The sequence below is a fragment of the Pezoporus occidentalis genome, unplaced genomic scaffold, assembly GCF_034315485.1.
Source record: "Pezoporus occidentalis ecotype Australia unplaced genomic scaffold, CSIRO_AGI_Poc_V1 ctg289, whole genome shotgun sequence".
Lineage (NCBI taxonomy): Eukaryota > Metazoa > Chordata > Aves > Psittaciformes > Psittacidae > Pezoporus > Pezoporus occidentalis.
Window position 1 is genome coordinate 647,491 of NW_026914818.1, and position 26,306 is coordinate 673,796.

Here is a 26,306-nt window from a genome sequence, read left to right on the forward strand (position 1 = left end):
GGCACTGCTGCTTCCCACAGGGAAGGAGATTTGGCAGGAATACAAAAGCTATTTGATTTTATTGCCCAGTAACTCCTGCGAGCAGCAAACAAGTCCCAGTGGAGCCACCAGCACCCCTCACAGCCGGGAACCCTGGGATTCCTCCAGGCACTTCCAGCAGCCAGAGAGGTGCCCACAAGTGAGGGTTCTGGCTACCAAATAGTCTGGGGTGAGTCCTCTCCTACATTTGTATCTTGGGGACATCCTCAAGCAAGGAGCAGCAGGACAGTTAGGAATAATTAATGTGTAATCATGGAATCCCAGCCTGGTTTGGGTTGGAAGGGACCTTAATGCTCCTCCAGCTCCAACCCCTGCCACGGGCAGGGACCCCTTCCACTAGAGCAGCTTGCTCCAAGCCCCTGTGTCCAACCTGGCCTTGAACACTGCCAGGGATGGGGCAGCCACAGCTTCTCTGGGCACCCTGTGCCAGCGCCTCAGCACCCTCACAGTGAAGAGCTTCTGCCTAAGAGCTCACCTCAGTCTCCCCTCTGGCAGGTTAAAGCCATTCCCCTTGGCCTGTCCCTGCAGGCCCTTGGCCAAAGCCCCTCTCCAGGTTTCTTGCAGCTCCCTTAACACACTGGAAAATAGAGGGCCTTTGGAAGGTGATGGATTGGGCAGTATTGGAAGTAATGGGACCTGTTAAAAGCTATCGCCAGGAGCATGCAGGGCACTGCTCTTGGCATCCTTCCCATCCATGACACCTTGCTGGGACCAACCAAGCAGAACCCCTCACCCATCCCACGCTTCCCACAGGGCTCTGCCCCGGCGCTCACCCTTGGTGGTGCTGGTGATGCCCGTGGTGCTGGAGGAGAGGCCAGGGGCTCCGCGGCAGGCTCGTTCCAAGCTGTTGTGCTGCTTGGCTAGCTGCTCGATGGTCTCCTCCAGCCGGATGCGCTGCTCCCGCTCATACTGCAGCGCCCGCTGCCATTTCCGGCTGTGGGTCTCGGCTAAATCCAGGAAATCACGGCAAGCCTGGAGGGGAGGAAGGGATGGATCAGCCCCGGCACAGCCCTCGAGCCTGGGAGCTTGCCATGGAGCCAGTGCTGGCACGTGCTGACTCCAGAACTGGCTCCCCATCACCTCATCTCCCAGGACCCAGATCTTCCCAAACACATCCCAGAGCTCTGCACAGTCACCCATAGCCACGGGGCAGAGGACACAACTCTGACCATCCAAACATCAGTCATGTCCAAGGAGCTGCATCATGGACAGTGCCTGGAGTCCATGAAGTGATGTCCCCGCTCCTGCGGCCATGCCCAGCCCCTCAGCCTGCTCCTGTCCCCAGCCCCATCCCTGGTCCCCCATAGCCCAGGCTGGGCTCACACAAACCTCAGCCCTGAAACGTGGATGCCCTAAAACCTCAAGCAGCCACATCCATCCCCAGTCCTGCAGCTGAGGCAAAGCTGAACAGGACAACAGGGACAACAGTCTCCAGGGTGACAGCCACAAATGGCAGAGAATGCTCTCACTGGAACCAGCCCTCTGCTCCAAGGAGGCAGAGAGGGAGGGTGCCCAGCTCCTCCCAGAGCCACACAGCCCAGAACACAGTGAAGGGCCTGGCCCAGCCCTCATAACATGTTCACCATGGCCAAAAGCCCTCTCCTCTCCACAGTGGCCCCTTGGGACCCAGCAATCACAGGGACACACACAGACACACTGGGCACAATGAAGGAGGGCACATGGGATGCACCAAGCGATGCCTTAGAAGTCCTCTTGAGATAAAACACTGCCTGAACAACCCTAAACTATTCAAAAGGACTAAACCCAGAGAGCCCTGCATGTCTGACACTTTAACCATCGCCCAGGACTCGGTGCCTTTCTGTTTCCATCGACTTGGGTTTCAAGTGTGATTTATTCAGCTCTTCTTGGCAGGTTACTCTGCATTTGGGCTGCAGGTGGCACCTGAATATTGAGTTACCTGCTGATCAAGCAACCAGCTCAGAGCTTCAGCCTCCATGACCTGGCCTGGTTTTACCACGATTTGTCCAAGAAAGGCACCAATTCACCAGTTCTTCACCAAACCAGGAGCCCTCCACTGCCAGAAGATCAGGTCAATGAAGAACAATGAGTTTGGGTCTGCCCTTTGCACAAGAAAACTCGTCACCCATCCTGTTTAAAAGCTGTTTTGCTTTGTCCTCATCTCTGCACCCTTCTGCTTCCCGATACAGCACAGAAGGACCTGACCTTGCATCTGTGTCATCTCCATCCCTCCTTGCTCCTGCCTGCTCTCACCATTCCATGGCTCTCCCTGTCCCCCAGCCCATGGGGCTACATTATTCCCACATCAAAGCGCCGGGTGGCTTTAAAGCCACAGCCCTGCTGCAAACCTGCTGGTTTTTCCAGGATGGACAGGTATGTGGAGCATCCAACACACGTCACTCCGCAGCATCATTAAGGCTCCCTAATGAGACCCCATCAGGCGCAGCCTGGCCAGGCAGGAATGATTCAGCCAAAAAGCCTGTGGAAGCTCCACAACGTGGGTTTGCCCTGGAGCACCAGCATCTGAGCCTCCTGCTTTCCATCTGTGGCCATCAGAGACTCCAGTGGTGCTGTCACACTGAGGGGGATACCCAGAACCCCCCATGTGCTGGCCTGCACCCACAGAGTCTGAGCAGCAGCTCAGGGAGGGGATTCTGCCCTTCTGCTGTGCTCTGGGGAGTCCCCACTTGCAGCACTGTGTGCAGCTCTGGTGTCCCCAACACAAGGACATGGAGCTGTTGGAGAGGCCAGAGGAGGCCACAAGGATGGGCAGGGGCTGAAGCATCTCCTGTATGGAGATGGGCTGAGAACACTGGGGCTGTTCAGCCTGGAGAAGAGAAGCTGCGTGGAGACCTCAGAGCAGCTTCCAGTGTCTGAAGGGGACTACAAGGATGCTGGAGAGGGACTCTGCATCAGGGACTGTAGGGACAGCACAAGGGGTGATGGGTTCAGACAAACAGGGGAAGTTCAGGTTGGATCTAAGGCAGAAGCTCTTCCCTGTGAGGGTGCTGAGGCGCTGGCACAGGGTGCCCAGAGAAGCTGTGGCTGCCCCATCCCTGGCAGTGTTCAAGGCCAGGTTGGACACAGGGGCTTGGAGCAAGCTGCTCCAGTGGAAGGTGTCCCTGCCCGTGGCAGGGGTTGGAGCTGGAGGAGCTTTAAGGTCCCTTCCAACACAACCCAGACCAGTGATTCTACCTGCCTGGTTCTATAAATGCTCCCCTGCAAGCACCACGCTGCCCTCTGGAAACAATTCCACTCCTCTTCCCAACCCAAAATGTCCCATCAGCAGCCTCCCATGGCCACAAAGCCCAGTGGCAGACCCTGCCTTGATGGCTTCATCCCCACCTGCAAGCTGAAGCCTCCCCCCCCCAGTTAAAACAATCCCAGCCCTGAGCTGGCTTCTTTCATTACGCTGATGCATTGCACTTAAGAGGATGAAACCACAAGGGCAAGTAACAAGATCGTGGCCGTGCCCTTCCCAGGCCAGCAAAGCTCATTATCTGCTCCAAGGTCCCTCCGTGCGGGCAGCAGGCACAGAATTAGCCCTGCTGGCACAGCTCGCCGGCATGGGGCATGGAAAGTTCTGGCTGTCCCCAGCTCTGAGCGCTTTAAAGCGATGCTCTAGGAGATCACCTCTTACCCTCCTGCAGCTCACCATGGGCTGGAAGGTGCAATGGTAAATTCAAGGAAGAGGTAAGGAGAGAAGGCAGCTCTTCAGAGCATCACCCAGCACCTGGAGCTGGGGGGCATGGAAGAGAAATGGCTCCATCAGTCTAAGGGAAAACAGCAGATAAAACCTGGGATCCTCTCATCCCGAGGATGCCGAGCTCCACAGAGGATCCCTGCTGTAACCCAAAGGGAAATGTGCAATCACAGGCTTCATTCATAATAACCCAAGTGGTGGAGAAGTGGCTCCATGGAGCACAGGCAGGTTTTGGGAAGATCAACCCGGGCAAGTGATGCTGAGGATGGCAAGAACATCCTGCAAGCAAGACCCCCCAAGCCCAGGTCGCCAGCTCCTGCAGCAGCCAAGCCAGTTGAAGTTATTCAGTTGGTTTTACACCTCCTGCAGCCAGACAGAGCAGAGGCTCACAGGGATGCTCACCAGAGGGGCAGCAGCACTGAGGGGGCCTCAGGGTGTATTTTATCACCATTCCTGAGCTAAAACGTGCCCCAGACCCCAGCATGGAACAGGGGCAGCACCATGAGCTCCCTGGGGCTGCAGGGAGCTGGGGGTGAGTAGTTCAGACATGAGCATCTCCCCTCCTTGAGTCTTGACCCCAGGGAGGTCAATACTGAAGGGAAATGAGTCCCAGCCCTCAGCTTGGACTGGTTTTCCCACCCCTCGGCTGCTGACGTGGCCCACAAGGAGCCTGAGACACCTCAGCCACGTCTTGGCTCCATCCAAAGACAACGCTTGAGATGCAGGATGGAGCCCCCAGAATGCTCCACACCAGAGCTGGCAGCAGCATGGCACTGCTGCTGTGTGGGGAGGGCAGCCTGCTGCTCCCCAAGGAAACAAATCCAGAAGGAAAATGTTCCTGGGGCTCTTCCAGGACCCATCAGCCGCGTCCTCTGCTCTGGGCTGGGCTGGCTTCACCACTGCTCCCAGTGACATCCGTCACCGAGATGCTTTTTCCAGCTGGGTGAGCACCACCAGCTCCCAGGGCTGGTTGGTGCCACTGGAGAGCAAGAAAACGTGGCTGGGAAAAGGGTCCTGGTGGAGAGGGAAGTGAAGGCAAGTGGGAGACAGCATTGGAAAGAGAGAAGTGTTGCCAGGTGTGGGGCTGGCAGGGAAGAAGAGCGACATTCACCGAGTGAAAGAGCTGGAGCAGGAGGCAGCACAAGTGGGATGCTCTCTACACGCCTTCCCCAAACAGATCTGCAGCAGAACCCCAGCCTGGTCTGTGTTGGAAGGCACACGAAAGCTCCTCCAGCTCCAACCCCTGCCACGGGCAGGGACACCTTCCACTAGAGCAGCTTGCTCCAAGCCCCTGTGTCCAACCTGGCCTTGAACACTGCCAGGGATGGGGCAGCCACAGCTTTTGTGCTGGAATTGGATGAGATTTAAGGTCCCTTCCAACCCTTCTGTGATTCTATGGTTCTATGATGCTGGCACAGGGACACGCAGCTCTCCCTGCCCTGACTGCCCCAACCACACCAGCAGTGCCCTGGGATCCCCAGCCATGATCCAGCCATGCCCAAAGCAGTACCAAGAGTGATGGTGCTGCACCTCAACCCACTGGGGCAACCAAGGAGGACTGGCTGCAGCAAGGGATGGTGTGACAAGGTTCCAGATAAGGAGACAAATCCCTTCATGCCCCTCCTCAGCCATGTTCTGATTTTGGATGGGGTCGGCTGCTCTGCACCGTGCTGGGATGAACTCAGCTCCACTCCCTTTCTGTGCCACTGACGCTGCCACAACAGCTCAGCCAACGCTCATAACCAGGGCTGAAAGCAGCCACAAGCAGCTCACCCTCATTGTCCCCATGCCCTCTGATTCAGGAGGAGCCAGGGAGGCCAGGAGCTGTCACCCCGGCACCCACCTTACCTCAAACAGCACCTGGGGGGAGCCTGGACATTCTGCTTCACCGCTCACAGGCATCCCTGCTTCCCACCTCCATTGGGATTGTGTGGTGTCATCCCCAGCAGCAGCAGACCTTGCAAATCCCTCGGGATCAAGGCTGGGAGCTGTTTCCAGCAGCAGCAACCACCCCTCTGCAGGTGGCCGAGGAGCAAAGGGGTGATGGCCCCAGCTGGTGACACTGGAGGGACACAAGTGGCACCCTGGATCAGCCCTGGTGCAGATTAAGGTGAGGGCAGGAGACACGAACCCAGCTGGAACTCCAGCATCCCAGGTCATGGCTCCTTCACTTCATTCATCCCCCTGGCTCCAAAGGTGCAACCAACTGCACACCTCAAATCCAGCTTAGAGAACCCTTAGGGAGCAGCAGATAAATTTAGTCAGAGCTGAGCCTGATCCGGGTTGTAAGACACAGCCCCAAATCCACGCTGCTGCCGCAGGGACACAGACCATCCTCACAAAGGTCAGAGGAACCTGTCGCAGGGAGGGCGCAGGGCCTGGACTGCAGGAGGGAAGCAGAAGATGAACAAGCCCCAGTGAGCTCTGTGGCTGGGAGTCAAGGCTACGGGCACCTGAAGATGCAGCCTTTGCACAGACACTGCATCATTTGCAGAGTACATTACCCACCCCACAGATTCCCAGCAGCACAAGGAAGATGAAGTCACACCCCATATGCCCATGTCCCCCCCATGCCATCCCTGCCACAGCACAGCTGCTGCAGTTTCTTGGAATGGAACAGAACCTTAAGGCTCACCCATTTCCAACCCCCTGCCCCTCTGGCAGGTTAAAGCCATTCCCCTTGGCCTGTCCCTACATCCCTTGTCCCAAGCCCCTCTCCAGCTTTCCTGCAGCCCCTTTAGGCACTGGAGCTGCTCTCAGGTCTCCCCTTCAGGAGCCTTCTCTTCTCCAGGCTGACCCAGCCCAGCTCTCTCAGCCTGGCTCCAGAGCAGAGCTGCTCCAGCCCTTGCAGCAGCTCTGTGGCCTCCTCTGCACTCGCTCCAACAGCTCCACATCCCTCTTGTGTTGGGGGCCTGTTTCAAACCGGCCTGCTAGACAAGAGCAAGCTCCATCCATCTGCAGCACAGGCACAAGTCTCAGGGCAGCCCAGCGGTACCTGCAGGCAGGTGGCAGGAAGGATGGAGGGGGCTTCTCATCCTCTCCAAATTGCAGCAGGACCTAATCCAGCACTGGATGGTGTAATGTAAATCACCCTCAAGACAAGGAAGCACAGCCAAGGTGGCCAAAAGAGTGTGTGTTCATGGGAAAACACCACTGAGGCTCCTGCAAACTGCCATGGAGGAAGAAGCAAGGTGGCACCAAGCCCCTGCTGAGGAGCCGGAGGTGAGCCCTGGTGCCACCACTGCCATCTGTGCCCAACAGCAGTGGGTGAATTCAGCACCATTCACACATGTGTGATGGCAAATGGAGCACATTTCACAGCTTGTCACAGGTTAATGGGAACATCAACAGCCCACGGGTTATTTATGCAGCTGGAAAGGATCAGCCCGAGGTCATCCACATCCTACCCAGTGGTGGTGGTTCCTCAGTTAAAACGAGGGACAAGGAACAAAGAGGTGAGGTTCGTTAGCTCAAATGATCCAACTGACACACCAGATTTCTGCCCAGGGTCTGAACCACACGAAGTGACAACCTCTGAGGAAGTCCTAGCAAGGTTTTATCACCTCCAACGCACTGCTGATGGGAATGCACTCAAACCCCCAGTCCCGCTTTCCCTGAGCATCCTGGAGGAACAGTCCTGTCAATCTAACCTTTAGGGAAGAGAAAACCTTCCAGGGACGTGCCTACTGTTCCAGGAGCAACACCTCCTGCTCCTCAAGCAGACCCTTCCTTTGCCTGCATGGGACAAGGACCACTTCATCACCCAGGAGTGCCACGAGAGAAAGCAACCGCCAGATGTGTTCAATCATCTCTCTTTCAGTGGTGAATTATACAGCAGGAGCTGTCACTTCATCAGCTCCACACTGCGGCTGCTGCCTCGGAGATAAGTGCTCCCTTCCTTCCTGGAGTCATCAAAACCCTGGGACACATCTGCTTGCTGCAGAACAGCCCTCAGGGGCAGGGCGGCTCCTGATCCTCATTAGCTCTGAACACATTCCCAACACATCAGTGCTCCTGGCACACGGCATAAACACGAGTGCATAAATGAACCAGGAGAGGGTTCATTTGTCCTTTCCCCCACCACAAGACTGAGCAGGAAGGAAAAGGGAAATGTAAGGACAGAGGCAGCCTGAATCCCAAATCACATCAGACTGGGATGTGGTTTTGGGTGTAGCCATCTGCTGTGACAGGGATGGTCCCCACAGCCGTGCCAGTGGCAGGACAGCACCAGGAAACACCCACATCAACACGGGCTGCTTCAGTAACAGCAGATCTGTCCCAGACCCTCGGAGTGACCTCAGCCAGCTCACGAGCATCCCCCCTGGCTGGAGCAGGAGGATGCAGGCATAGCAGGAGCTGCTTCTCCCTGAGGCAGGGCTGGTGGCAAGAGGAGAGCCTGAAAGAAAGTGCTGGGCTCAGCCCTGCCAGGCTCAGTCTAAAAACCCGAGTTTGACACCAAAAATCATCCCACTCCTTATTGCTTTTATAGAATCACAGCATCCCAGACTGGCCTGTGTTGGAAGGGACCTTAAAGCTCCTCCAGCTCCAACCCCTGCCACGGGCAGGGACACCTTCCACTGGAGCAACTTGCTCCAAGCCCCTGTGTCCAACCTGGCCTTGAACACTGCCAGGGATGCCCTGAAGACACAGTGCTCCCCCTTGAGCCAGGCTCAGCACTGCATAACCCACCAAGCACACCTTGCCCATGTTGGAGCTCCTCAAAGCGGACCTCACCCAGGGCAGTCCTGTGCTGTCCCTGCCTGCACCATGGCAGACGTGTGACCCCATGAGATATGGAGAGGATTAGGGTCAAACAGTGGCAAATCCACCAGCCCGGCTGCATTAACAGGCTCCAGTCCCTAACCCACGCAGCCCTTACGTAGGCTGCCCCGTCTGTATTCACAAATCATCAAATCAGCTGGGTTGGAAAAGAACTTTAAGCTCATGCAGTCCAACCTTTACCCCAGTGCTGCCAAGGCCACCAACCCATGGCACTGAGGGCCTCAACCATCTCCTGTTTGGCACAATGAAAAGAAATTCCCATCGTGGCTCTAAGAAATGGAATAAGCCAACACTGGCCATGGGTTATGGACCAACATGATGCCAGCCAGGCTCTGCTGGGTGGTCCTTCAGGGCACCACAGCATGGCGAGGACATGCTGGGACCAGCACAGAAGATGCACAAGGAGCAGAGACTTCGTGCTGGGATCTCCTGGACCCACACAGCAATCTATAAAGCAGAAGAGCCAACGCCATGAGAGGGGCCGGTGCCCACCTGGAGTCGCAGGGGCCAGACCCTGGCTCTGATGTGCTCGGAGCGCTCTGGCCTGCAAAGGGCTCTCACAAACAGATTTAATGAGGCTCTTGCTGGCAGCTTCTTTCCTCTTCTGCCTGACAGAGCAAACTCCAGGCTGGGAGAGCATCTGTCCCGGTGCCACGGTGGCAGTGAGCAGCTGGCACTGCCCACGGGCAGCTCCGGCCCCGGGAGCTGCAGGAAGCTGCTGCCACCGGGACCGCGGCTCCAGCCTCGTGCGATGCCTTTGCCGACAGTTCTGCTGCTCAGAGGGGCTGCAGGAGCAGCAGCTCCTCGAGCCCACTCGTCTCCCAGTGCCGTGACTCCTTCCTGGGTAAAACCATGGGAGACCCAGCGCTGCCATTGCAGTGCCTTCTCCTTTGGCAGGCACGGGAGGAAGGAGGTGAGAAAAGCATCCCAGGTGCATCAGCCGGGCAAGAGGTGAACACAACCCTGGTGACAGCAGGGGCAGAACCCCAGAGGGATTAACCCAGCAACACTTTGCTACCTGCCCTCCCCATGTCCCCAGGGTGCCAACAACCACCGGGCGCAGAGGCTCACAGGAGGTAGGGAAGGGCTCACCCGGTCACAGCACTGCGGTAGCACCGGAGGTAGAGCCTGGCTGGGCTGGCTCACGGTTCAGCTCTGCTGACCCACACCAGGCACTGCTGACGATGCAATCCCCGTCTCGGACGTGCTAAGCCCACTGACACACAGCCCTGCTGATCCCGCAGCCGGGAATGCTCCAAACTCAGCTCTGAAGCTGCACAGAACACACGGATTACTGCTTTTAGCCAAAACCCAGGAGGGCTGAGCTGTGAGAGGCGTCCTCGAGTGCTGGTGACAACATGTCCTTCACCTTCTCACACGAGGCTCTGTGGGGAACCCCAGGACAGAGCCTGAAGCCTCCTGGGGGTCAGATGAATACAGTGAGGAGGAAGAGACTGAGAAGCCCTAAGGCACGGTGAGGTTAAAGCAGGAGCATCACCGAAAGCCCCGGTGGCTCAGAGGTCTCATGGACACACTGTGCAAGGGCTGAGCACAGACCCCTGGGACAGAACCTGGCTGGGAGGACTCAGCATTCACAGGGAATGATGATTACAAGGTAGGCAGTGCCTGCCTGGACAGATCTGATCAGAGACACCCTCTAAATCAAAACACCAATAAGAAGGCTCCAGAGAAAGCTGCAGCAGCTCCAAGCACGGGGCCAGGCTCCACAGCCCCACATCCTGGACCCCAGCCCCATGGGCAGGGACAGACCCCAGGGTGACACCCACCACCCTCCACCCCCTCCCCAGAGAACAGCAAAGCACCCACCAGTTATTCGTCAGCTCGGTGCATCCGCAGCCAAACCATCCCGCACACACGGAGCCCTCGCTGCAGCCTCGCATCCAGCGAGGATTAGGGGTGGAGTGAGGGATTTAATCCCAAAGCCGGGGGTTTTCTGGGTCGGTGACATGGTTTCCAATGGGCTGATTAGTGTGTGTGTATGTGTGTGTGTCATTAGCACAGCACGGATCATTATCACAGGCAGTGGGACATGCCAGAACCAGCTCCTCCTGTGTAATCACCACTGGAAGTCACAGGGAGAAGCAGCCCTGCCCCACTGCTGGGGTTTGCTCTGATTTTAGGCAGCAGAGCACCCACTGAGGCCTCCGAGGGCACACGGGGACAATCCCTGCTGCTAAAGAAGCAAATGCAGGGGATGAAGTTGGAGCCTGCCTGAATCAATCCCTGTGGTACATGGATGCATGGGATGGAGAGCTCCTCCTGCCCCACCGGCTGTGCTGGCATGAACTGGGAGCACCCCAGCAGGCAGCTGTTCCCTCCCTGCTCAGCATCTCTGCCCCAGCTCCCTGGAGCAGGAGGTGGGTCCCATCATCCTGTGTCAGGATGGGTTTGGGGATCCCAAGGGACTGCACCGCACACCCACCACACCAGCCAGGTCCACACCAGCAGCATCACCCCAGCCCTGCAACACCTCGGGGAGGACACCCTGGGAATTCTGCTTCCCACCAGCCTGAAGCAGCTTCACAAGCACAGACACAGACAGTGGTTACCTCACTACTGAAAGAAACCCTTAGAAACTACCTACCAGGCTGGAGGCTGCTGCGGGGAACCCGATGCAGGCACTTGACATCCATCAGGTTTATATGGAAGCAGTTTTAGAAGTAGGGATTAATCACAGCAGCATCCCACGGGAAATGAACGCAGCAGGGAGGCTGGGACACGGGAAGGCAGAGGAGCAGCTCCACAGAAGCAGCTCACCCCAGCACAGGCACCCAGGAGGTCTCCAAGTGCTGCTGGAATCCCACAGAGAGGCTTAAACCAAGAGCCCCCAGCCGTCCTTCCCGGGAGAGCAGTAGGATGTGTTGTTACGGATCTCACGTCTGGTTCAAGCCCGGAGTTTCACACACTTAAAAACCCTCCCTGCAGGTTCAGAGCCCTGAAGGATGCTCTTTGGGTGCCAGAGCTGCAGACAGGTCCATGAGCAAGCTGCTCTAGTGGAAGGTGTCCCTGCCCGTGGCAGGGGATGGAGCTGGAGGAGCTTTAAGGTCCCTTCTACCCCAAACCAGGCTGGATTACATGATTCTGCTCCTGCAGGAAAGGAAAACCCGGGTGGGAAAGCTCGGTCTGCCTCAGAGTGGGAGCTTCCATGTGATGGGCTTGTGGTCACCAACAGGCATCCTGCAGGGTGCTGTGGTACCTGGGACCACTGGTTCCACTCCAGCCCCACAGGGGCTGCCCACTCAGCATCTCTCTGCCCCAACAGCCTCTCAGCCCTATTTGCCTGGGCTGCACCAGCCCCACAGACCCGTCCCTCCACCTCTGCTCCTCAGGAACCCCAAGGGATAATGCAGGAGTGACAGAGCCAAGCCCAAGACCCGCTGGTCTCCATGCCCACATTCCTTAAGGAAGCACAAGGCAATCCAACGGCAGAGCACAGCTCCTGAGCAATGCCACAAGCCCCATTCCCATTAAAACCCCATTGCCAGCACCACCCACAGCCCTGGGAGCTCTTCCCAATGCCAAAACCGCTTCCTCAGCGTGTCCCTGCTGCTGACTGATGAGTCGGAAGCTCTCGCTGCTCCTTGAACAAGTCTAAGCACTCCAGCGCCGTGCTCCTCAGCACTGTGCTCCTCAGCCCTGCACCTCTAATTAGCCCTTTAATTTGTTGCTGCTTATTTTTACACGCCTCCCCCTCCTCCCCTGCAGCAGATTGCGACTCGCTTCCCTGCATCCCCTCGCTGGGTGACACAGGGACACTCTGACCCCTGTGATCTGCCGGCAGCATCCCCCATGGGGTGTGATGGACACTCCCAAGTGCAGACAGGAGCAAAGGGCTGTGAGCAGGAGGTCAAGGGAGGGGATTCTGCCCCTCTGCTCTGCTGAGACCCCCCCCGCCCTGCAGTCCTGATCCAGCTCTGGAGAAGACTCCAGGCAGAACTTATTGCAGCCTTCCAGTACCTGAAAGGGGGCTGTAAAATGGGGAGAGACTTTTTAGCAGAGCCTGTTGTAACAGGACAAGGGGTGATGATTTGAAACTAAAAGAGGGGAGATCCAGGCTGGATGTGAGGAAGGAATTTGTTACCGTGAGGATGCTGAGGCACTGGCACAGGTTGCCCAGAGAGGTGGTGACTGCCCCATCCCTGGAGCCATTCCAGGCGAGGCTGAATGTGGTTCTGAACAACCTGGTCTCGTTGAAGATGTCCCTGCTCATTGCAGGGGGTGGTCCAGATGAGCTCTGAAGGTCCCTTCCAGCCCAAACTGTTCTATGATTCTGAACCGAAGCCCTACAACACTCTGTCTCTACATGGATCAGACCCTCACATGTAACACAAAGGTTCCAGCACGTCCCTCTCCACCTCTGCCCAAACCTTCCTCCACCATCCCGAGCATCCGAGGGGCAGCTGGAGCCACCTTCCCCTCCAGATCCTGGGAGGAGCAGCACCGGGAGCCAGCAGAGGCAGGATGGGGAGCACGCAGCGAGGTCACCTTCGCAGTGAGGCTCTTGTCATCTGCAGATTCACTTCCCTGCACTCACTCCCTGCAGCTCCCGGGGTATTTACATAATCGGATCACAGGAGGCTGATGGAAAACACAAGGACCAGCCCCGAAGCATCCATCCCTTCCCGCTGCGGGCAGCACAGCACAGCCTGCCCCTGCCCTGCCACACACAGAGCTGGGCCCAAGGCTTCCCACGTGCTCCAACCAGGAGTAACTAGTTTCTGTGCTTCAGCCTTGATTGCCTTGAACTGCCCCTGAGAAGACGTGTTCATGCCCATGGGCTGATGGGGATGGAGATGAGAACAGGCAGGAAGAGGCCTTGAGGTACTTGTGCTAAAGTCTGGCTTTGGGCATCCAGTCCTGCAGGGAATACAGCTGAGAGCAGAGAATCACAGTCACAGCCTGGGTTGTGCTGAAGGGACCTTAAAGCTCCTCCAGCTCCAACCCCTGCCATGGGCAGGGACCCCTTCCACTGGAGCAGCTTGCTCCAAGCCCCTGTGTCCAACCTGGCCTTGAACACTGCCAGGGATGGGGCAGCCACAGCTTCTCTGGGCACCCTGTGCCAGCGCCTCAGCACCCTCACAGGGAAGAGCTTCTGCCTAAGAGCTCATCATTTTCCTGCAAGGAGCCACCCATCCACCCAGGCACCCTGTGCTCCCATGGGATGCGTGTCCCTGCGAAGCCTGTGGCAAGAGCAGGGGGTATTTTCACTTACTGCCAGAAGACGGCTGAGCTCCCTGTGCTTTCCTGCAGCAATGGTTCATGGTTCAGTACAGAAGATCTGGGGACCTTTGCCTTGCACAGAGCCCCCAGACACCCCACAGGAGTCTACCTGGGCAGGCTCCATGCAGCAGCATCACCCCATGCTAACATAAGGCACAAAAAGGGACTCATGCAGGACAAGGTGACCACATAGCTGGCAGCACCATCCCATCATGATGGTGCTCAGGATCTCAGTCCCCCTCCCTCTCATTCCCTACAACCCTGCCCTGCTCACCCTCCTCCTGCCTTCCTAATCCAACCCCCACAACAGAGCATCACTGCTTCCTGGGGTCAGTGTCCCCCTGCCCACAGCTCTGTCACCCACACCCTCCACTGACAGGCTGGGAGAGCCACAACTACTCCAGGAGCCACTGCTCTGCTCCCATCCTGCTGCTTCCACGGCACAACCCTTCCCCTTCGGACACGTGGAGCTGCTCCTGAGCCACCAGAGGATGCTGCTGTTCAAAGCTGATCTCTAACACGCACCTGAAGCCCCGCTCCCTCCCCAGCCCCTCTCACCTCCTCAGTGTTCGGTCAAACCCCGTTTCTGCTGTTCCTCTGCCCAGTTTTTGTGCTGTTCCCACTGTCCAGATGGTTTCACTCAAGCCTTTATCACACTGCAGCCACTGCAACCTCCTCCTTTCGGGGCTTGACAAGGCAGGGATTGCTCTGCTTGTCTCTTCCCAAAAGGCTGCTACAAAACCCATCTCTCCCCAGCCATTCCCTGCACACATCCCAGCGCTGCTCTGCCTCCGAACCACCTCGGCAGCACCAAGGGCTCCGCTGTCACCTCCCACTGCTCCCACCGCACTGCCAGCCCCGCTCCAGGAGCTCCCACAACGCCTCCCCAGGGAAAGCGCCACGCATTCACCCCCGGAGCTGCTCCAAAACACAAGGCACCACCTCAGGAAGCCTTATCCCCAACAGCTACAACCTTCTGCAAGCAGGGACAGGCTCCCAAGTGCCCCCAGCTCCTGCTGGGGATTACATTATTAAGGCTGTATTTAAAGCCCACTTAAGCAAGACACAACTTCCTTTAGCCCAGGGCGAGCCCAGCACGGCGGTAGCACTGCTCCTTTCACAAGTCCCCAAGCTCTACTTCAATACGTTACTCCAGGTCTGTGAGGCTTTGGGCTTGGGTTTGCTGGTTTTTTCCCCTCAGTTTTGGTTTCTCTTCCATTCCCCAGAGCTCCCCAGGGAACACGAGGCTCCCCCGAAGTGCATTTGGCTGTGACAGAGGCAGATCCGCACCCCAAACAGTGTCCGAAACAGAAGCCGAGAGCACAGTCAGGCTGCACAGGGCAGGGAGCAGCGCTGGAGCCAGCACACGCTTCCCGACTCCAGCCAACCCGGCTGGGAAGCACAACCAGACCCCGAGGGGGTTAAATCCCCGCTCGTGTGAAACAAGGGCAGCTTCATGGAGGTCAGTGAGGATGTGACTGCCGTGTGGGTCTGAATGCGCAGTGGGAACTGGCCCCCAGGTCTGTGCCAGTCAGAAAGCCTTGTCCCGGAACGGCAGAAAGCCCCTTTGCATTCCACACCTCCACCCGGCTTTTAACATCCACAGTGTGTCAGTTCAGAGCAGCCTCCCCAGGAAGCATGCCATGAGGATGCAGCAGACCATCCATTCCTGCTTCCCCAGCTGCCTGTTCCCAACTTCCCATCCCCTCCCCGTGGCACTGAGCTGGCACCAAGCCCCCAGCCGTGCTCAAGCCCCTCCAGCACACGGCTCCAGCGGGAAGCTGGTGCCTGGGGACAACACGGGGCCATGCCGGGGGGGGAAGAAGGATGGTGGAGGGAGGAGGAGGAGGAGGAGGAAACTACAGCAACTTACGTTGATCATAGCATTGGAGGTGATGCGGAAGAGCGTGGCGCGTTCATTCACCGCCTTGATCTTCTCGCCGCTCTCGGCCGGCAGCTTGAGGTTCTCCAGCTCGCTGAGCGAGCGCTGCAGGGCCGCCCCGTGCTTGGCGATCAGGTCATTGCAAGTGCTCAGATCCTCCAGCTTACTCGAGAGGGTTTTCAACGTGCCGTGCAGCTCGCTCTTGTCTGACTGCGAGGCAGGCTCCTCATCGCCCGAGTCATCTGCAAAGGGAGGGATGGAGGAGAATCAGTTTCCATGGTTACCCCCGGACGTGGCGCGGGCAGGGGACCTCCTGCCTCCCCCCGTGCGCAGGCAGCTCTGCCAGGGATGGGGCTGTGGCCACCGTGTCCCCCAGGAGCAAAGCATGGAGTGTTGGAGCAACACAGGAGTCACCCGGAACACCGAGGAGGTGACCAAAGGGCTCCCACTGCTGTCACTGAGACTTGGGTCAGGGCTGAGCAAGGGGGGGCAAATACCAGGGGCAGTTTGAACCTCCTGAGGGCTCTGCACACTCTGCTTTGGGCAGGATGAACTACTTCAAGCAAGGGAAAGGGCAAAAAGGCACAGAGCAGCCTTTACCCAAAACCATAATTACATCCTCAGAGGGCAGAAAATCCACGACTGACAGCGCAGGTACAGCACAATCGGTTACTCCAGCAACTCCAGAGCACTGAGGTGACTTAAAACCAGTAAAACAACTTAGAGCAGTGAGGATAATGCAGCATCTCTTCAGTTTGTCCCACCACTCCCCAGGAGGTGAGGGGCTGCAAGAGGAGGCACTGCCCAAAGCAGATATGAAAAGCCAGAGCAGAGCAGGTCCTGTGCTGGGCCTGCACCACATCCTTGTGGCCAAACTCGAGCCAAGGTTTCTCCAGGTGCACCCAAAATCCACTGAGGCTGCAGAGCAGGGAGCAGCCCCTTCATCTCCCCTCCCTCCAACAGCTTTCTGGATTAGAAAGAGGTGGGGACCAGCAACACTGATCCAAAACTTGTTCAGCCTGGACAAGGGAAGGCTCCTGAAGGGGAGACCTGAGAGCAGCTCCAGTGCCTAAAGGGGCTGCAGGAAAGCTGGAGAGGGGCTTGGGACAAGGGATGTAGGGACAGGCCAAGGGGAATGGCTTTAACCTGCCAGAGGGGAGACTGAGATGAGCTCTGAGGCAGAAGCTCTTCCCTGTGAGGGTGCTGAGGCGCTGGCACAGGGTGCCCAGAGAAGCTGTGGCTGCCCCATCCCTGGCAGTGTTCAAGGCCAGGTTGGACACAGGGGCTTGGAGCAAGCTGCTCCAGTGGAAGGGGTCCCTGCCCATGGCAGGGGTTGGGGCTGGAGGAGCTTTAAGGTCCCTTCAACCCAAACCATTGTGGGATTCTGTGATTCTATGGCTGGGGGACTCAGAGGGATGAGGACCAGGTCAGCCAGGCTGAGACACCCGAAAACTATAAATCATGGACCTCAGGATGCCTCAGTTACAAGGAGAGGGGGGCATAACATCCCCTTTCTGGGCTGCAAGGGGAGGAGAAAAGCCCATCGTTCACTGACAGGGGTTGGGGTGTATCCATGGCTCATTTATGAGATCTTTCAAAACGCTGTAGATCCCATGAGTGATGTTCAGCCATCGCTCATATCCACTGCACTGCTCTTGGGCCAGCTAAGGGCAATGAGAGACAGAGCTGCCTTCATGGAACAGCACCAAGGCTGCTCCCAAGGCAAGAGCCAGAGCAACCTGAAGACAGCAAAGCACTCGGGGTCGAAGCAGCAGCAGAGCACACACGGTGCTGCACCAAGTCTCGTGGCTCTGAAGCTACCCAAAAAGGACATGATCTGACAAGGAAGGACATGGGAGAAGAATTCAAAGCCCTGCTGGGAAACAAGGCACAAAGCAACACAGAATCAAGGCAGCATCTCCCAAAACAGCCACTTGGTCCATCTGCAACCCAGCCCCGAGCATCCTCACACAACAGCCATGAGGAGCAGTGGTTAAAGCTGGGAGGTGAAGCAGCTTATGGCCACTGAGGACAAAGGGCTACCAGAGCCAGCATTCCCAGTCCCCATGGAAGCTCCCTGAGAACTCCCCAGGGAAGGAATGCAGCTGGGAGATGGCTGGGGTGCCATGGAGCTGGTGGAACAGCCCCACTCTTAGGGATGGGAGCACACACCGTGCCAGGGAAGTCTCCAGCATACGTGGAAGAAACAGGCAGGGGAAGGGGAATGGCAACAGGCAGGATTTGAAGGGCTCCATCCCAGGAGGCTGCTCAGAGGCACCACGGTGATGGGCATGAGCTTACACCACAGCATTCTGTACGTGCCAGCTGCACGAGATTCAGCAGGAAAATTTAAGCCACTTTTCCACCAGTAAGGAAATAACCAAAACCTCCCTGGGGCCCACTTTCTGCTCCAAATGTTTCCAGTACTCCCACAGTGCCTTTCATTCTGGGGCACACAAAGGCAGGCTGGTCCCGGCAGCACGTACACATCTCCCTGCGCACTGAGCACTGCCTGTCCCTGTCCTGAGCCTGTGCACGGGAAGGATGGAGCACGGTGTACCCAGCAGCACACGGATGCTCGCTGGGACAGGGACCTCGTGCTGCTCTGAGCCACCTCCCTGAGGTTTTCCAGGGCAATCTTGGGTACAGGCTGGAATCCATCACCTTCCATAGTCTCCACACAAATACAGCATGAGCTTTCACCCATCTGCTGCACAGCAACACAAGTTCCACCCGTGGGCATGGATCCAAACGATGCTTGGACAAACATACATGGTGGGAAGGGGGTGGTGGTGGACTTCATACAGGTCAGCCTGGTCCCAGTTCAAGGTGCCTGGGAAGAGACCTTAAAGCTCCTCCAGCTCCAACCCCTGCCATGGGCAGGGACCCCTTCCACTAGAGCAGCTTGCTCCAAGCCCCTGTGTCCAACCTGGCCTTGAACACTGCCAGGGATGGGGCAGCCACAGCTTCTCTGGGCACCCTGTGCCAGCGCCTCAGCACCCTCACAGGGAAGAGCTTCTGCCTCAGAGCTCAGCTCAGTCTCCCCTCTGGCAGGTTAAAGCCATTCCCCTTGGCCTGTCCCTCCATCCCTTGTCCCAAGCCCCTCTCCATCTTTCCTGCAGCCCCTTCAGGCACTGGAGCTGCTCTCAGGTCTCCCCTTCAGGAGCCTTCTCTTCTCCAGGCTGACCCAGCCCAGCTCTCTCAGCCTGGCTCCAGAGCAGAGCTGCTCCAGCCCTCACAGCAGCTCCACGGCCTCCTCTGCACTTGCTCCAACAGCTCCACATTCCCTCTTGTGCTGAGGGCCCGGGAACATGCTCACATCCTGCCCACACCATGCACTCTGAAGCAGGCACCCTGCGAGCTGAGCCCCTTCCTCCCCATCTCACACTTGGTTGTGACTTCCAGGCAATGTTGTGCCTGTTGTTTGTAGGGCCCTCCGTGAGCAGTTGCCATGGGAACAGCAGCATCACATAAACCAGGAAGATTATTTTTGGCTCTGATGCTATTTAATCCATGTAACATGGATGGGCAGCCACCGTCCCTAAGCTTTCCTGTGCTTGCTCCTCAGCCCAGAGAGCAACACAAGCCCTCAGTGCCCAGAGCAGCTCCTCGCCAGGAGGCCGTTAAGGCAGGAGCTCTCTTTAGAGGCCGTTTTCCAGCTCTAAAATAGCCCTCAGCTAAATTCTTCCCATCACTTGCTACTTCCCCGGAGCTGGTGGGGAGCCGCCGGTGGAGGCATGACGTGGGGACTTCCCTGCACTGGGAATGCTCCTGCCTGCATCACCGCCCACGGGGAAGGCAGTGACACAGAGCCTGCCAGAGGCAGCACCATGCTCCCAGCCAGCCTGCTCAGGGCTTCAGAGCCGGGCAGAGCCTTTCCATGGGATAACCAGGAGGAAAAGGACTGAAGGGCTCAGCGTTAGACTCCAAAACTCCCAAACTGCAGCCGGAGCCTGGCTGCGACACCTCCGGCCCAAAGCACCACCACTACACGGCACCACCCCAGTGAGTCCCTGCTTGCCTCCCTTTCCAGGTCCAGCACCTACATCCCGCACCTTCCTTCTCCACCCTGTGAGTAGAAACCTTCCCGAGCGCCCTCGCCTTCCTCATTCTTCCTATATCACCTTCTCCCTGAGCCTCCTGCAGCCCTGAGCCGCTACCACCACTCACCGGAGCCCCTGGAGCCTCCCAAAGGCAGGGCTGCCCTGTGCAAGGAATGGAACCTACCTTGCTGCTGGCAAGGAAGGGAATGAGCAGAAGAGGGAGCTGGAAGCGTGGGATCGGTGCTGCAGGAGCCAAGCCAAGAGACTGGCTCCGGCACCACGGCTCTGCAGCGCCAGGAACCCACCGAGGATGCCCAGAGAAGCTGTGGCTGCCCCATCCCTGGCAGTGTTCAAGGCCAGGCTGGGCACAGGGGCTTGGAGCAAGCTGCTCTAGTGGAAGGTGAGCGGCTCCCAAAGCAGGGGAGCCCAGCCCCATCGCTGCTGCACTCACAGACCCAGCAGCAGCATGTTCAGAGCAGCAGCATGAGACTGCTGTCAGAGACAATAAAGCTTCCTACTGAAAACGCAGAGCTTTACCTTTCCCAAGAGCCCCTCTATGCTCAGCCCTCAGGTCAGTGTTTATCACTACCTCAGGCCAGTGAACATTTAGCACCCCTATTTCCTTCCAGCACTTACAAAGGAGCATCCATTTAATGCCTACACATCTCTGTCACCTGGTTTTGGGGCTCTGATCCCCAGAGCCAACCCCCAGCCCCTGATGATGACAAAGGCAGCCCTATGTGTCTGCACCAGGGATCTAACTCCAGCTGGCTGATCCAGGGACAATGAACCTCTGCTGAAGTCCTGCCCCCTCCCTTCCCTTGCCCAGGGGAAGGAGAAAGCTCCATCCACACCATAGCCAGCAGTGGGTGGTGCCTGGCCATTGCCTGGGGAAACACCACCAGAGCAGAGTGGAAGGACTACGGGATGCTCAAGGGATGCAGTGTGCCAAGAGGTGCCTGCAAACAAGATGGAGGATTCGCTTCTACAACCAGGAGCAGTCCCAGAGCATCCCCACTGCACCCACCCCAAAACCATCACCTTGTTGAGCCATCTGAGGAGCATCACAGACTGTGCCTCAGTATCCCCCCCACTGCCAGCCAGAGCCAGTGCCTGGGAACCATAGAACCACAGAATCCCACAATGGTTTGGGTTGAAGGGACCTTAAAGCTCCTCCAGCTCCAACCCCTGCCACGGGCAGGGACCCCTTCCACTAGAGCAGCTTGCTCCAAGCCCCTGTGTCCAACCTGGCCTTGAACACTGCCAGGGATGGGGCAGCCACAGCTTCTCTGGGCACCCTGTGCCAGCGCCTCAGCACCCTCACAGGGAAGAGCTTCTGCCTCAGAGCTCAGCTCAGTCTCCCCTCTGGCAGGTTAAAGCCATTCCCCTTGGCCTGTCCCTACAGGCCCTTGTCCCAAGCCCCTCTCCAGCTTTCCTGCAGCCCCTTTAGGCACTGGAATCACGGCACATTTGCTGCGTTTGGAGAGGATAAAGCAACAGTGTGGGACAGGGACGGGATGGACACAACACAACCCAACTGCAGAATACTATAGGAAAACAGCAATTTTTCACCCTCAGCCTCCTTTTTCCCAGCTCCACCCCTGTGCACCTTCTCCTGCCCTTCCCCACATCTGTCCTGGAGCTTTGTATCTAAATTCCTGAAACACTCCACATTTATCTGGTAAAAGCCTTTTCTCCCCACAGAGCAGAGCAGAGCAGAGCTGGTCCATGAGAGCAGCAAGCAGCAAGCCAACCTCTGCTGAGGCAATCCCAGACAAACCTTCGGGCCCTTGCTCCCCACAGATGTTTCCACAAGCAAATACCACAGAAACCAATCCCACCTCCTTAGGAGATTCCCCATTTAACCCGACATCAACCAGAGTCCCTGCTGACACCAGGGGAGGGATTCAGGAACGCCAGCCCTTCCTGCCTGGGATTATCCAGATCTCTTGGAAGCGCTGAGCGCCCATCGTTGCTCAACCAGAGCAATTTCCACGTTGGCACTAGAAGACACATCTGCTTTCATCCCTTTTAATAGCTATGAATATTAAATGGAAATGGGTATCTATATTTAATAGTCCAGCCTGGCTGCCAGAAGATAGATGGGTTTTGCAGCACCTCCAGCTGCAGGCACAGGAGGTTCTTTTGTGGTTACAAAGAATGAGGCTGGAAATGAAGCACCAAAATAGCACAGCAAATAATCACCCATAAATCATTCCAAACTCGGGTGATCACTTCCCAACTATCACCAGCCCTGCTGATGCAAAGGGAAAGCTGTTCAAGCACATGGAGGCTTAAAAACAGCAAATGGTGCTTGTGGCAAGCAGGGACATCTCCTGAAGTCACATGCAGTGGAAGCTGACCATGGGCCAAGCAGGAGGACCCCAACCCAGTGATGGGGCTCCACAGAACAAACCCAGAGCAAATAACACTTGCCCCATTATAGCACAGGACCACGAGCTACCCTTGTGGTAAGGGTCTTGGAACCAGTGAAGCTACAGCAGGGATGAATCCTGACCCACCTTGTGCTGTCAGGCTCCTTTCCTAGGAATTACCTCCTAAAACACAAGCCTGACCATGGAGCAGACATGCCCGGCCATGGATGCACAGAAAGGACTTGTTTCTTGAAAAGCAAAGCAGTGGGAAAGCACAACTTATTCCTATTACAATTACTGCAGCATTCCCAGTCCAGCTACTGAACATCTTAACACTGATGATGGCACCAGTCAATGAAGCTCAGCAGCAAACACTGCACCTCATCTGGACCGTGCCCATTCTCCTCCCAGCACATACAGGATCCTCCGATCACCCAATCCCCTGAGCAACCCCAATAGCTGTTAGGTGAGGCTACAAAGACATACATAGGGCTGGGCATGCCAAACAGCAGGGTATCAACTCAAAACAGGATGGGAGAAATGTAGAGCAATCCAACCCAACAGAGAGGTTAGCGGGAAAGGGGCCAATGATCATGGAATCCCAGCCTGGTCTGTGCTGAAGGGACCTTAAAGCTCCCCCAGCTCCAACCCCTGCCACAGGCAGGGACCCCTTCCACTAGAGCAGCTTGCTCCAAGCCACTGTGTCCAACCTGGCCTTGAACACTGCCAGGGATGGGGCAGCCACAGCTTCTCTGGGCACCCTGTGCCAGCGCCTCAGCACCCTCACAGGGAAGAGCTTCTGCCTAAGAGCTCAGCTCAGTCTCCCCTCTGGCAGGTTAAAGCCATTCCCCTTGGCCTGGCCCTACAGTTCTATCACTACAGGCCCTCTCTGGCATCCTTGTAGCCCCTTCAGACTCTGGAAGCTGCTCAGAGGTCACCAGCAGCTTCTCTTCTCCAGGCTGAACAGCCCCAACTCTCTCAGCCTGTCCCCATACAGGAGGTGCTGCAGGCCCTGCTCACCCTCGTGGCCTCCTCTGGACTTGCTCCAACAGCTCCATGTCCTTGTGTTGGGGACACCAGAGCTGCACACAGAACCAGGCCGAGTCCCCAGCCAGCACGTTACCCAGGACAGCCCTGCAGGGAGACCCACCCTGCCTCTGGCTTCAGGACCAGCTCCACCAGGCCAGTGGACACTGACCCCACAGACACCAGATCTGTCCTAAACAACCAAATCGTTTGCTGCTGACAGATGAACAAAAGCAATGAGGAAATGTACAAACCGTGGCATTTAATTGTGCCTGTCCCGTAAGTCACTCAATCCTTTAGGATCCAGGGATTACTATGGATGCGCACAGCTCTCCTGTGCTGAAATGCAGGAGATGCTGCAGTTTGGTGGCACCACAAGTGTGGGAAGAGGTCCCCGTGTCTCTGCACGAGCTGCAGGCAGGAGCAGCTTGCCCAGCCCGAAGCAGGGCAGCAGCATCAGCAATGGCACAACACTGAAATGTCCTGGTACCCGGGAGGCCATGAGCTGTCTTCAGAGCAGACACCCACAGACGTGACCGCGGCGGCCATGGGGAGATGCTCTCTCCTTGCACAAACAGCAGCAGCGGCAGCGCCTTGGCACGCAGCTACGGAAAACCACCGGAGGTCTTGGATGTCCTCCCGAGTGCGTCACTGAGCATCCATTTTTAATGATGCTTAAGCATTTTCCACCCTCAGGTCTAGCTACGATTTCAGCAGCGCGAGGCCTCTCCTGACATCCACCAGTGACCCACGGCAGCGCTGATGGGAGCTGGGAACCGGACAGCATGAGACAGGCACATAAGCGAGCACACACTGCACCCCACACAGGAGAACATCATCCCTGCTGCAAGCGGGAGTGCTCCCAGGGGGTTCATAGAATCACAGAGTCCCAGCCTGGTTTGTGTCGGGAGCCACCTCATCCAGCTCCAACCCCTGCCACAGGCAGGGACCCCTTCCACTAGAGCAGCTTGCTCCAGGCCCCTGTGTCCAACCTGGCCTTGAACACTGCCAGGGATGGGGCAGCCACAGCTTCTCTGGGCACCCTGTGCCAGCGCCTCAGCACCCTCACAGGGAAGAGCTTCTGCCTAAGAGCTCAGCTCAGTCTCCCCTCTGGCAGGTTAAAGCCATTCCCCTTGGCCTGTCCCTACATCCCTTGTCCCAAGCCCCTCTCCAGCTTTCCTGCAGCCCCTTCAGGCACTGGAGCTGCTCTCAGGTCTCCCCTTCAGGAGCCTTCTCTTCTCCAGGCTGACCCAGCCCAGCTCTCTCAGCCTGGCTCCAGAGCAGAGCTGCTCCAGCCCTCGCAGCAGCTCCATGGCCTCCTCTGCACTCACTCCAACAGCTCCACGTCCCTCTTGTGCTGCTGCCCCAGAGCTGGATCAGGGCTGCAGGGGGGTTCTCCACAGAGTACAGCAGAGGGGCAGGATCCCCTCCCTCGACCTGTGAACAAAGATGCCCACCTGATCTCCATAGCTCTTGACAAAGGGAAGACACATGGCAGGGGCTGAAGACACAAATCACCCCATATCACAGCCTGTTTTTCCCTTACCATTATCAGTAGTAGTATATTGTACTTGTTATTAAACTGTTCTTATCTCAAGCCATGGGTTTTACATCCTTCCAATTCTCTCCCCGTCATGCTTGGGGCTGAGCGAGCAGCTGCTGGTGCCGAGTTGCCAGCTGGGTTTAAACCACACCACCATTAAAGCATGCCCTTATGTGCATCTAAATCCACCCATGCTCAGCTTACTGGTGTGTAAGAGGATCGGGGCAGGTGTAAGTTACCCACCTTCCTCCAATTCCCAAAGGTCAGGACACACCAGCGCCAAGGGAGCAATGCTGCAGGACCTGGAAGTCACCCGGCCCCTTTGCTCTGCTGCCCAGCACGTAACTGAGAGCTCCAGGCATGGGGAGGGGCAAGAGGGTCACAAGCACCCCCCCAGAAGGCATCTGACACCCCCTTCCTACTGTGTTTGCTTTGGATTTCAATGCTGCTCCCCTGGTCCTTGAGGGCAGGCAGGCAGAGCCCCAGAGCAAACACCTGCACCAGCCTGCCCTGAGCACCAGGACAGCCTCGGTAAGGGCTTGAACTGGAGGGAAAGACAAACCCTCAGTTAGCCCCTTGGTAGGGAAGGATTTTCCAGCAGAGAGCAAGGGGAAGCTATGGGGAAACACAGAATCCAACCTGAATGTCAGAGACCTCAATGGGGTGTAGAGCAAACCTGCACTGGGACTGGGGAACGCAGGGAGTGCGCAGTGCTGGGACCCCACCATGGGCTGGAGCCTCACAGACACATATGGTGACAGGTCTAAACCCCTTCCCTGCTCCTTCCCTCCTGCCTTCTACTCGCTGGGCACCCAGCCTTTCCGAAGAGGCCAGAGCAGGCAGTGCACACAGCCCTGTTCTGCTCGAAGGGGACACAAGAGTGATCAGTAATGGGCACACAGACCCAACACCACAGCTCCTACAGAGGGAAAGGTGACTTCAGCAGTTCCACTCAGTAACAGATTCAAGCCAGGGCCCTGTCACACATTCAGAGCTCACAGAACCACAGAATCCCAGCCTGGTTTGGGTTGGAAGGGACCTTAAAGCTCCTCCAGCTCCAACCCCTGCCACAGGCAGGGACCCCTTCCACTGGAGCAGCTTGCTCCAAGCCCCTGTGTCCAACCTGGCCTTGAACACTGCCAGGGATGGGGCAGCCACAGCTTCTCTGGGCACCCTGTGCCAGCGCCTCAGCACCCTCATAGGGAAGCACAGCAGGTTACCCTTAAGCTCTCAAGCCCCTGCCAGGTGACCGGGGAGCCTCAACACGCTCTGCAGGACCACAAAGCAGGACGGCAGCAGCTTGCTGGGGCTGGCCACACACTGCTCTTGTCACAGCAGCTACTATGGATGATTTACTGCAGGAAGATCCTCTGAAGCAGGAGTTTACCCCTGGATTCCCTCCCCTGTCAGCAGCCCTCAGTCCAGGTTCGCCTGGGGAAGTGCAAGGACCGGAGAAGGTCAGCCACTGTGATGCAGCATCTTCTCATGCTGTGCTGGCTCAGTGCAGCCTTGTCAGTAGAAAGGGAATAAACTACAGAATTCCACTTCTGCTGTGCACAGGGCCCCTCTTGGCAGAGCCATTCAGATGGAGCTGGGAGCTCGACTCCTCTCCAATTCTGTAAGTGCATTTCTGGTCTCTAATCACACCCTCAGCCTGGCAGGGCGACCACTTCCGCCCTAATTACTCTGCTTT

The 26,306-nt window shown here is 57.2% G+C and overlaps 1 protein-coding gene across 6 annotated transcripts in view; it reads right to left on the reverse strand.

The window, feature by feature from the left end:
* The window catches only part of OSBP2 (oxysterol binding protein 2), an 80,373-nt gene that overhangs the window by 12,851 nt on the left and 41,216 nt on the right, over positions 1-26,306 (reverse strand). For 5 of the 6 annotated variants that reach the window (XM_062626074.1, XM_062626073.1, XM_062626076.1 and 2 more), the window contains 2 exons: positions 15,618-15,868; positions 813-1,011 (listed from right to left, as the gene is read on the reverse strand). In XM_062626074.1, coding sequence (XP_062482058.1) covers positions 813-1,011; positions 15,618-15,868 — 450 coding nt within the window. Of the gene's footprint in view, positions 1-812; positions 1,012-1,368; positions 1,492-15,617; positions 15,869-26,306 lie in introns of those variants that run through there. The other variant, XM_062626079.1, reaches the window with a different exon arrangement.